At 48.6% G+C, this 12,116-nt stretch overlaps 1 protein-coding gene across 2 annotated transcripts in view; it reads left to right on the top strand.

Annotated features, from left to right (window-relative positions):
- Positions 1-277: 277 nt before the first annotated feature.
- The window catches only part of SNAP29 (synaptosome associated protein 29), a 30,908-nt gene continuing 19,069 nt past the window's right edge, over positions 278-12,116 (top strand). The window contains exons 1-2 of one of the 2 annotated variants that reach the window (XM_011233689.3): positions 278-741; positions 7,898-8,094. In XM_011233689.3, coding sequence (XP_011231991.1) covers positions 505-741; positions 7,898-8,094 — 434 coding nt within the window. In that variant the 5' untranslated portion in view covers positions 278-504. The remainder of the gene's footprint in view (positions 742-7,897; positions 8,095-12,116) is intronic. The other variant, XM_002926286.4, reaches the window with a different exon arrangement.

Raw genomic sequence — 12,116 nt, 5'->3', positions numbered from 1 at the left:
CCCTCCCCGGGCCGCGGCCGCCGCCATCATCGCGCGCGCGGCGGCGCTGCCCGCGGGCTTCCCGCACCCAGCCTGCGAGCGCCACAGCTCACGGCGCAGGCGCGGCGGCATCCGGCTTCCCCGCCACGTGACCTCTGTTGTGGACACTGGGTGGGGCGTGGCTGCGGGGCGATTCCACCGCTGGAGGGGAGAAAGAAGCCGAGCGGTAGGCCGCGGTCGCGCGCATCGGGCGTGGCGCCCCCCAAGCCGCGGAACAAGATGGTCAGCTCCGGAGGCGGGGCTTCCCGCGCGAGACTGGCGGAAGGAGTTCGCTCGGCTACCGGAGGGTGAAGGGGCGTAACGCGGCCGTGGCCTGCGGCCGGCGGAGCTGCTAGCCTGCAGAGCGGTGGGCGCTTCCCGAAGCTTCGGGAAGTCGGCCTGGACCCCTGCGGGCCCGGAAAGGCCGTTCCTCGCCTTGGCTACGGTCCTCCTTCTCCTGCCCATACCTAGACGAGCGCCGGCACCATGTCGGCCTACCCCAAAAGCTACAACCCATTCGACGACGATGCGGAGGATGAGGGTCCCCGGCCGACGCTGTGGAAGGACGACCGCGACCTCCCTGATGGACCCGGCGCGCCCGTGGACAGGCAGCAGTACCTGCGGCAGGAGGTGATGCGCAGGGCCCAGGCCGCGGTCGCCAGCACGGACAGGTCCCTGTCCCTCGTATACGAGTCTGAGAGGGTCGGCGTCGCCTCTGCCGAGGTGAGTCTAGGGCAGGGCAGGACAGCCCGACCAGTCTGAATTTTCATACGAGGTCAAGAAACGTTAGCTATACAAAAAGGTGTGTGTCTTGAGTACTTGAAAGAGGCAGTTTGCCTCCAGTAATATTCCCTAGTTACTAGCTGAGCTCGGGTTAGGGAAATGGAGTGTCTGTTTCTTTCATATAATTACGTGCTCAGAATCCCAGATCCAGAGCCTCAACCATCCCTCTCCGAGTGACCCAGAATGGGGGAGGATTGTGCCTACTGGTGTGTGAAGGCTCAGAACAAATGGGCCTTGAGTTCTTTCCTGTCGCTGACCACTTCTCCACCTCGCCCATAGACGTGATGAGGTCTGTCTGGGAAGCTGCTTAGAAAGCCATAGCCCAAGTTTGGTCAAGTCTAGGGCCTTACTTTTACCTCCCAGATCCAAATGAAGATGTCCTAGATAGTGTATGGTTTGTGACTGTCCATTTCTCCAATTCACCTTTGTCAGTTTGTCTTTCCACCCATGGGAGATTTCAGGGACCCTAAGTGAGGATTGTTCTTTATTAGGCACCACATTTTTTTCTCAGCCTACTAATGAAACGGTTTTGTTTGGGCGTTTGTTTTTAAGTTCTTAAAAATGTAATAGTAGATCATTGGTATATCAGCTAACATTAATCTAAAGCATTTGTAGCTTTGAAATTTTGTACTGGAAGCTGAAGTGTTGTCTTCCTCCAGTGGGTCTCTTTGTAACTCTTTTCTCTGGCAGAATTCATTGTAACCTGATCACTTACAGTCTTGGGCAGTTTGAAGTATGTTGATTAATTTCTCAAATAGCCATCTGGGTCATATCCCCATTGCCACTTTCATGGTTATTTTGCTTCCCCACTTCTGCCTGTTACAGTATCCCTCACTGGCTCATTTTCCTGTCTTTGGGTTCCTTAAGGAAGTTTAGCTGTAGTTCTTACGTCTTATACCTACTGGATTCCTATGTGTGAGTCTAAATGGAAGTGTTGACTAAGATTTGGGTAGATTGCCTAAGGCCTTAGGGCCTTAGCGGAGGAGTTACTTGAGGGTCCCAGGTCCAAGGAAGCCAAGGAAGAATTGTTTGAAGGGACATCGCTGGAAACAGTGAGAACAAATGAAATAGGAAATTAGAATGATACGAAGTAGGATGTCATGGCAGAGGAGAAACCGGAATCTGGCTTTTAAGGCTAAGATTTAGGAGTGAGGAGGAGGGAGAGGAGGAAGGGTAGGAAGAATGTTCACAGGACAGAGAGGAGCAGTGCAAAGACACTGGCCCACCACCAGAGATACTGGGCTCCAGTAGGGAAGTGATGCACAGGATATGTTCAAAGAAAGGGCCCAGAGGAGGCAGCTTAGGAGGTCAGGGGAAAGTCTGTCCTTCAGAGGGAAGGAGAGTCAAAAACATATTAGAGGTGAGTGGTTTCACGTGGATTGTGGCGACACCCCTCCCATGCTGCCCCCAAAGGCCCTTCTCTCTATGCAAGGGGGACAGTGAGAACAGAGGCGGAGTGGCACCTCAGGCCTGTGAGGCTTGGACTGGGCCAAGCTGGTGTTGCTCTGAGAGGTATAGTATGATCATGACTGGGCAGGTGACAGGCACTGTCATCATCAGTATGGTGACACTGGATTTTTCCCGGATTGAGTCAGTTCCCAGTCATCAGAGGCCCTAGGAGGCTGGAATTGTCAGTACCCCCTCCCCACCCCACTCTGTACTCTCCAAACTGCCTTTGAATCAGTTTTTGATTCCAGTCAACGTGAGGGTGGGAACAGGGCTGGGGTTAGTGAGCTCTTCCTGCCACTCAGTGTACAGTGTGGCCCGCAGCCGACCCGAGTCACCTGCTAACCTCCCTACTTAGAGACCCAGCGCTGAGCTGTGCGAAAACATGATAGGTTTTTATAGAGGGTTAGGAATGTACAAATATTAGTTTGGGAAGTTATCATTCAGTCCCAGCTTGGCAGAAGTAGGAAAATTACTTAGGTCATCCTTAGTGAAGGAGAGCCATCCTCCTCCTGTGAAAGAAACTTGACCAGGTTTATTTCTCACAAAGAGTCTAGCCACAGGTCATGACTGCCAAGGGACAGCATTAGAGCAGAGCAATTCGTACTTAACTGGCCTGGTAAGCACAGTCCAGGACCATGGAGAGACTTGTGGGCCACTCAGCTCTTCTGTTTCACAAGTATGATTTATTTATTCTTTCTTTTACCTAAGATTTAGTTTTTGTGAAGCGATATCTAATCACATACTTCAAAATTTAAAAGTGTACAGAAGAGTAGGAAGTTTACTCCCATCCCTCTGCTCCCACCAGCCAGTTACCATCAGTTCCTTCAGTGTCCTTGCGGAGATATTCTGTGGGTAGAGTCATAGCTATAGCCCTTTCCTTTTTCTTTTTCTTTTTCTTTTTTTTTTTAATTGTAACTTGAGTGGATGCATTCTATATATTCTAGTCTGTACATTTTTAAATAGGCTTGGAGGTTATCCTCTTGTAGTATGTAATGCACTGATCTGTTATTATTTTTGTGGCTGTGTCATGTTCTATTGAATAGATGACTTGTATTTATGTAGCCAGCCCTCTAATGATAGTCATTTGGGTTGTTTGCACCTTTGGGCAAGCCTGTGGAGACATGCCTGCCCAGAGTTCAAGTATTCTTGCCCCTCTGGCAGCTGAGCATGCTCCTGTGGTCTCGTTTCAGGGGAGTCCAACAATAAATGTTCGACCGGGGCCTGAATGGCTGGCACAGTAACGTCAGTGGGACGGGAGTGGTGTTTGGTAGGCCATCACACAACCATGTAGGCATGGCTGACCACCTGCCCAACTGGCAGACCTTAGTGTTTAACCCCTTCAGAGGTCAAGCTTAGGGCTGAAGGCCCCCACCTAAAGCACACTGTTAGCATAAACTATCTGGCCTAGCCTAAGGACTCAGGTAAACAGAGATACTCTTATCAGGGTAGTATAAGGGCTGGGAGCCAGGCAGGGCCTTTCTTTGGAACATGCAGGGTGTGGACAGCCCAGGCCTGCCGAGTTAGTCCTTAGTGAGCCCCAGGTCAGCCTGCACACAGGCAGTAAAGAGCACCAGCATTACCGCCTTTGCCGTTTGTGGTTTTTCATGCAACCTAAGACTCCATTTGTGTTTTTGAACCCACTCCGTACTACTGCAGTGAGACAGAGCCCCAGTTTGAGCATATTCTGTGCTCCTGTGTCCCAGCCAGCGCTTACGCAGGTGTGTTCACTGGAAAGGGAGCTACATGAAGGAGATGAATTTCAAGTTTCTGGGTTCAGCTTACTGACTCCAGATTGACCTCCACCTACTTATTATTTAATACCTGAGTTTAAGTACGAGTTCAGTACAGGAACCTTAGTACTGACATTTTCCTTCAGAATCTCAGGGCCTGACTTGGTCAGGGAAGACAACCAGGCCCAACTGACCTTATGAGATATATCAGCTATGAATTGGAGTTGGGATCCGGTGGCCACTGCTGCCTCTGCGACGCCTGCTGGGTCCTGCCTGGCATCTTGCCTGCTCCCTCATCTCATGCTCAGGTTCCTCTTCCTCTCTCAGTTCCCCCAGCTGCCCCTCGGCCCAGGGCTGCTGCACACATGGCTGCTCCCTCTGCCCCGATTCTGTTACCCCACCCCCACGCTTTGCCTACCTAACTTCTCAGCTTTCAGTTTCCCCTTCAACGCCACGCCATCGGGGAGCCTCCCTGACTCCCCCTTAAGCCAGGCAAGGAGTCCCTGTGAGGGCTTACCCTGGCAGAGTGGCCATTGTGTATATGTGTAGGATAGCTTTCTTTTCTGCCTCCCCCACTCTGGATTCCCAGCACCAGAGTGTTGTCAGCAAATGAAAAGTGAAATGAAACTTGATTCATTGAGCCCTCCACCAAGACTGTAAGCTCTGCCAGGGCAGAGATCTGGGGCTAGTTAGTTCGCCTCTGAATCCCTAGGGCCTGGAACAGTGGCTGGCAGAGTAATATCTGTTGGTGGATATCTTGCAGCACCTCTGTCCTTCTGTGTGTGTTTTCTATCAGCAGGGAGTCCCTGATGTGTTCACATCCTCACAGGGCTCGGGGATGTAATCTATCTGGCCAGAAGTTGCCCCATGTAGGACAGAGTATACCCTCACAGGGTCTTCAGCTGTCTTTTGCATTCTCTTGTTCTATCAGGAATCCCTGTTTGACAAAGAACCACAAACCAAAGGGGAGTTGAGACACCCCCCCTCTCTTTGTGCTATTCCTCAGCATAGTACCACTGGCCCAACCAGATCTTTTCTCTGGCCTTTTTCTTTTTTCCTATTTAACTTTAGAAAACTCCTTTTAGAGCTCAAGGTGGCAGAGGGAGGTGGATCACCTGTAATGCTCACATCTGACCTTTGCATGCTGGCCCTTTACACTGAGGGTACTCTCTGGAGCTCCCTCCCCTCATAGCCACCCTTGTCTCGCCATGACCTCCATTCTCCCAGGAACCAATGACAATATGCATGGCCTCCCTTTTGGGGGACAGGATGATGCCTGGGGACTGGAGTGTTTGAGGCCTGCCTTTGTAATCTGCCTAGCTGGTCCTTCCCGTCCTCACACTCTGGTATTTGCTCCACCAAGCCCTCCTTCCTCGTTAGTTAGAACTAGGTCACAAACACTTGGAGCCGGTCCTTTCCTCTGCCCGCAGGGATGGATTTCAGCAGAAGTTCCTCCTCTGCTGGCCTCCTGACCAGCAGCTCACCTCCAGTGAACATCACCTTCCAGCTCACAGAAACTTCCAGAGATCAGAACAGCACTCACTTCCCTGGCCTGCCAGCCTCACGGATTTCTCTTCACTTTGATCGTAACATCTAAGGCAGACATTTGGTTTCCTTACCAAGTCAGCACAGTGATGCAGGCTTGGAGTTTGAGAGACTGTGTCACTTGTGAACAGAAGAAAATAAGATGTCACTGTGAATTGGGGAAGGTTTTATCAGCTACTTGTTACCGCTGCTATACTCCAAATTGAGGTTGGGAGGCCAAAGCAAGAGGGCAGGTGGTTGGTGAGATGAGCCACCACGAGAGACCTCACCATCAGGGAGGCCGAGCACCTGCCTCTTAGTGTGACACAGCCCTGGCCAGCACCCACCCCAGCCAGCCACGTACCGCTCCTGCTTCATATTCTTCATCTTCTGCAACAGGGGAAATAAGCTGGTGGGACTGGAATATTGGCAATATATCAACTCAAAAAACATGTAAATGCTGGAGAAAATAATTTTAATCCTTATTTAGAGCCTTGCCTTATTTCAGAAAAGACTCACCTCAGAATGGACATGAAGATGACAAACCTGAGGTGTTGGAAGAAGGAGAAACTCTAGATAAATTAGCAGCTTGGGTTTTTTTTTTTTCTTCTAAAACCGAGCTCTCAGAAGTTTTGACACAGTCCCGGCATTTGCAAGAATGACGTGGTCCAGAAAAAATTTTCCTTTTGTTTAAAAGAACCTTATGGTTTCTTCAGACATGTCTCATGAGCTGGTGAAAAACACTTAAACATTTGAAGCTATAAAGCTCAGCAGTTCTAAGTGTATTTCCAACAAGATTTTTTGTTTTCTGCCTATACATTATATTTTAAGATTCCATCCGCTATAAACATTGAGAGCTTAGATTACATGGTGGGTCCCTAAATGTTCTAAAAGCTTTCTACTAATGCTTTTGTAAGTAAAACAGACCCTAATAAAGCCATTGTATATATTTTCGTTTTTATCCTTCAGTTGTTGGAGGCGTTTATTCAAAAATTGTTCATGATTCTGTTTTAAGGTACTAAGAGAGAAATCTCTAAAGATATCTGCCACAGGTAATATAATTGCCGAGTCACAGATGCAGGGTTGGAGGATTCAAAAGGTGATGGAGGGCAGGGGCTGCCTCACGAAGTAAACAGGAAAAGCTGGAGAGTCTCTGGGCCGGAAAGGTGGATCACAGAGAAGGAACACGGCTGGAATGGCCTGAGGTCGGGGCCGAAGCAAGTTTGACACAAGGAAAGGAAGGTGTTAGTGTAGCTGTGGTGGTAAGTTCACATCCACCATCGGAACCATCAGCTCTTTTTTTTTTTTTTTTAAGATTTTATTGATTTATTTGAGAGAGAGAACATGAACCAGGGGAGGGGCAGAGGGAGAAGCAGACTCCTGCTGAGCAGGGATCCCAACTCAGGGCTTGACCCCAGGACTCTGGGATCCTGACCTGAGCCAAAGGCAGCCACCCAACCAACTGAGCCACCCAGGCACCCCCAGAACCATCAGCTCTTGAGGAGTATGGTCCAGGCTGTCCCCATGGCCGCAGAGCGTCATTTACTTGTCCTTTCGCAGTCCTCCAGTGAGCCACTGCTCTGAGTGAGACACTGGGGACCCAGTACACAAAGCAGGTCCCTGCCTCGTGGAGCTTGCATGCTCTAAAAACTAAAGTAGATTGAGGGTGTAGAGGGATGGGTTGAGGGTGGAAGATGTTCTGCTTTAGAGAAGGTGTTCAGGGAAGGCTTCTCTGAGGAAGTGGCCTCTGAGCAGACACCTGAATTAAATGAGGAGCAGAGCTATACAAGTATCTGGATGGGGATCATTACAAGCAGAAAGAGTAGCATATACAAAGGCCTGGGACAGACTCACCTTTGTTACAAGTTTTAAAGGTGAAACTATGGGTGAATTGGAATCAAATATTAACAGGACGCAGAAAGAACCCAGCACCTAGCCTGTGAAATAATTTGAAGGCATGACCAGGGCCAGGTGGCTCCAGTGACCCAGTGGAAACCCCATATGTGAAAAGGGGGAGTACGAGAGCCATAGTTCATGGGGGCAGTGCCAGGTCAAAGCCTGTAAGGTGCCTGGGGGCAGAAAGGGGGAAGGGCTAGAGGATGTGCTGCCAGTCCAGGCCCTGTGAATCTCACATGGTCCTGTGAGCCAGCCTCGTGTGGGCAGGAGGGAAAAGAACTCAGGAGCAAATACGAAAGCAAGCCAGTAGAGGCAGGACAGGGAAGGGCAAAGGAATGTGTTGTCAGAAGGGATGATGTTCCCCTCACAAATGGCAGCATCTGTCCCCACACGTGCTCTCTCTCTCTGAGGGCTCGTGACAAACCTGCCGTGCGTGGTCCCCTGCAGAGGGGAAAATTACCAAATGGTGTAATGCCATCGCCTCTCATTTTCCCCAGGAGCTCGATCGTCAGCGAGGCGTCTTAGAACGTACAGAGAAGATGGTGGACAAGATGGATCAAGATTTGAAGACCAGCCAGAAGCACATCAACAGCATTAAGAGCATGTTTGGGGGCTTCGTCAACTACTTCAGATCCAAACCCGCAGAGACGCCACCTGAACAGAACGGCACCCTCACGTCCCAGGCCAATAGCAGGTGAGTGGATCTTCAGCCATCCAGATACAAAGTAGCTGAAAGTGGGGTTTAGTGCAAATGGTCAAGACTTTCAAGCCACTTCTAGTGCCTTAGGGACCCAAGATCTTGTAAGTTATTCATTGGAAGGGATTCATCCTCACGCATTTTGAAACAAGAAACATCTCTCCAGCACTCCTGATGATGTTCGTTTGATTGACATCCAGTCTGCATCAATTGAGTCTCCAGTAAATTAAATTACTGCTCCAGTAACTGTAATTTGAAAGAATAGTCACGTCAGAAAGCCTAATCAGTATAAATGTGCCTCGCTTCACAGAATTTTAAAAATTCTTTAAAATAAGTAAAGACATCAGGACACCTGGGTGGCTCAGTAGGTTAAGCATCTGCCTTCAGCTCAGGTCATAATCCCAGGGTCCTGGGATCAAGCCCCACATCGGGCTTCTTGCTCAGCGGAGAGCCTGCTGCTTCCTCTCCCTCTGCCACTGCCTGTGCTTGTGCTCTCTCACTCATGCTCTCTCTCTCTCTCAAATAAATAAAAATCTTTAAAAAAAAAAAGTCTTTATATCCAACATTTCCATATCTAATCCAGTCTGGCCGTTAACTTTGATTTTAAAATTAGTGATTATTTTTCTCAAGTTCGGTTAGATAATAAAATCATATACGTAATTTGAGCAGGTATTTAAATATGTGTTCAAAGAGTCAAGTTTCTGCTAAAATAGATTACTGTTCATATCTTAGACCATTGTGTTTATTTTTTATTGTAAAAACATAGCCATATATAGAACCTCTATACCTTACTTAGCATAGCACAAAAACTGAAAACTTTGTTTCCCCTGCCTTACTCGGTGTTTTCATAGCTGCAATCACAGTGTTGATTTGGTTTTAACCCAGAGAAATGTCTGACATGACATGTTATTACACAGGTCTCTCTGCTTATCTTTTAAATTTGGAATACAGAACGATTTTTAAGAGGAATTTTTTTAAGTGCATAACTGATGTACAGTAAAGTGCACGTATCTTAAGTGTGTGTTGACACTTCCACTACACGGGTAACTGCTTACCTGTGTATACACCTGTGTGGCCACCACCGATTAGGACACAGGGTGTAGGAGGAAAGAAACTGGGAAACTGTTTCCAAGTCACAGTGGCTCTGGGGAGAAAGAAGTGTAGTTGAAGGAACTGAGGGTGTAGCAGAAAGACAAGACGAATTATTGGGATTTAGGGAAAGGAAAGCACGGAAGGGGAACAAGGTGTTGGTTGGCCCAGGGGCTATTCCCTGTGGACACACTAGCCAAGGTCATGTGGGTTGGTTTGTTTTGTGGCTCAGTCGTAATCACCATCCATCCCTGATTTTCCAGCTTGACCCTGATATCAAATACCTGTCACTTTTTTCCCCCAACTGGGGTGGTTTCTGGGGTGGTTTATTTGGTTGGTTTTTTTGGATTTTATGTTTTTTGTTGTTTGATTTGGTTTGTTTTTGCAGTTTACAAATCAGAAGGATGTTTTGTATCCACCTTTTTGGGTTTATGTGTTATCAGAGAAAGTTTAGATGTCCATTTGCTTTGGATTAAGACATCTACATTACATGAGCTCAGCAGCAGAGTCAGCCCTTGGAGAAGTGGGAAGCTGACAAGTTTGTGATTGGCGCTTTTCTGTGTCCCACATCCCACTTCCCAAGGGCTTCTTGGGGCTCGTGCCCCCCCCAATCCTGATCATGCTATAAAAGTCTTTCAAAGTCCTGGGGCTCCCAGGGCAACTTACTTTTTGGGGGGAGCATTTTGAAAACTCAAGGCCTTCCCGACAACGGTTTCCCAGGAGTGAAGCAGCCAGACTGACTCCAGCGAGGTAGGCCTCTTGGTGCCTGATGTCATGTGCCCCACCTAGCCTTCTGCCCGTAGATCAGCCCAGTCAGCTGGAGTGTTCTTGCCATCACGTCCTAAATGCAGGAAAGGAAAACTTTTAAATGAAGCAAAACGCTCTAGTTCAGCTGCTCCCCAAAGGTGCATTGAACGGATCCGTGCGGCCTTGTAGGAGAGGCTCCTCCAGTGGCCTTGCATGGGTTCCTTCCTTCGTGGGGCCCGAGCATCCGTGTTCTACAGGCTCATTCCTGTCCCGGGAGACAAAACTGCAGGAGAGAGCTCAGTGTGTTGGAAGGTACAGGGGAGGCAGATGGTCAGCAGTGATGTAGTGGAGGCCCTGAGGTGGGGGGCTTGGCCCTGGGAACTGAGGCGCCAACCTTTTACATGGAGTCAGGGTTACATGGGAGCCTGCCAGTTAAAGGAAGGGAAAGTGGCAGGCACGTGGCACTCAAAGCACAGGAGGAGCTGGGACGAGTGAAGACATTGGCTTCTGTTTCTAGAGTGGGAGCCCAGCAGGCTCTTGACACTGAGGTGTGGCCTGCAAAGCTATCTGTGAGCTCCCAAATCCCTACCCTTGCAAAAATCACTGTAATGTGTAATTGCTTCTATAAAGTGAGTAAATCTTTATAATCCTGTCAAAACCCCTACTCCATAAATACAGGGATATTCTGATGTAAAAGCTTTTATTTTTTTATTTTTATTTTATTTTTTATTTTATTTTTTTTAAAGATTTTATTTATTCATTTGACAGAGAGAGAGACAGCCAGTGAGAGAGGGAACACAAGCAGGGGGAGTGGTAGAGGAAGAGGCAGGCTCCCAGCGGAGCAGGGAGCCCGATCCGGGGCTCCATCCCAGAACGCTACGATCATGCCCTGAGCCAAAGGCAGATGCTTAACAACTGAGCCACCCAGGCGCCCCTGATGTAAAAGCTTTTAAAATCAGTTCCTCCTAATCAAACTTCTGTCAGGTCATATGTATCCTGTGTATATCCTTGTTACATAAACCCTTCGGCCTTCTCTGAAGTTTTGTTTCTTGGTAAAGCATTTTTGGTCTTGCTGACAAAGCTTCATAAGCTGCTGCTTCCCATTTCCATTTAAAGCTCATGGAGAGGGGCGCCTGGGTGGCTCAGTCGGTTAAGCGTCTGCCTTTGGCTCGGGTCGTGATTCCTGGGATCGAGTACCGCATTGGGCTCCCTGCTCTGCGGGAAGCCTGTTTCTCCCTCTGCCTATCTCACTGTCTCTCTCTCATGAATAAATAAATGAAATCTTTAAAAAAATTAAAATAAAATAAATAAAACTCATGAAGCGGTCCCTTCAGAGCACAGATTTAACCACTCCCTAAATTTGAAACTCTCTGACTTAATCAAGACTTGGTTGCTGACCAAGAGCCACCACTCTTCCTATAGTTCTCTTCCTTAGCCATTTCTGTCACTCTCCTTAGAAATGGCTTTTCTGCCATTTTTCACAAAGAAGCCAAGTTTTTGTCGTTTAAGTGTTACTGCTATATACGTGTGAGCACAAAGGAAAAAAGTCAGCTTTGGGGTGTGTAGGCTGGGTAATGGCCCAGGTGGGCTCAGCTGCAAGCATCTGCCGCTTACACTGGCCTGGCAACACATGGGGCTCACAGGTGTGCTCAGAGAAACCAGCTGTGTGTTCTAGACCTCTAGTCACTCTTCTTTTTCTTTTTTTTTTTTTTTAAGATTTTATTTCTTTATTTTAGAGAGTGAGAGAGGATATCAAGCAGAGCATGGAGCCTGATGCAGGGCTCAATCCCAGGACCCTGGGATCATGACCTGAGCTGAAACTAGGAGTCAGATACTTAACCAACTGAACCACCCAGACACCCCTCCATGAGGGGTAATGAAATCCTCAGATTTCAGGAGGCTCTGCTCTGTTCTCCACATTGCTGGAGCACAGGGAGCCAAAATGCCTTTAACCTGATGGGGTCCAGGCTTGTGTCAGTGGGGAGCCATTAAAGACTTTAACCAGGGGCACCTGGGTGGCTCGGTTGAGTGTCTGCCTTCAGCTCAGGTCATGATCCAGGGGTCCTGGGATCGAGCCCACTTTGGCCTCTCTGCTCAGTAGGGGTTTCTCCCTCTACCTTCCCCCCCCGCTTGTGCTCTCTCTCTTGCTCTCCCCCTTTCTCTCAAATAAATAATAAATAAAA

This window comes from Ailuropoda melanoleuca, chromosome 14, assembly GCF_002007445.2.
Source record: "Ailuropoda melanoleuca isolate Jingjing chromosome 14, ASM200744v2, whole genome shotgun sequence".
NCBI classification, from domain to species: Eukaryota; Metazoa; Chordata; class Mammalia; order Carnivora; family Ursidae; genus Ailuropoda; species Ailuropoda melanoleuca.
The sequence above is the reverse complement of the archived record's forward strand: the minus strand, read 5'-3'. Positions and strand labels throughout refer to the sequence as shown.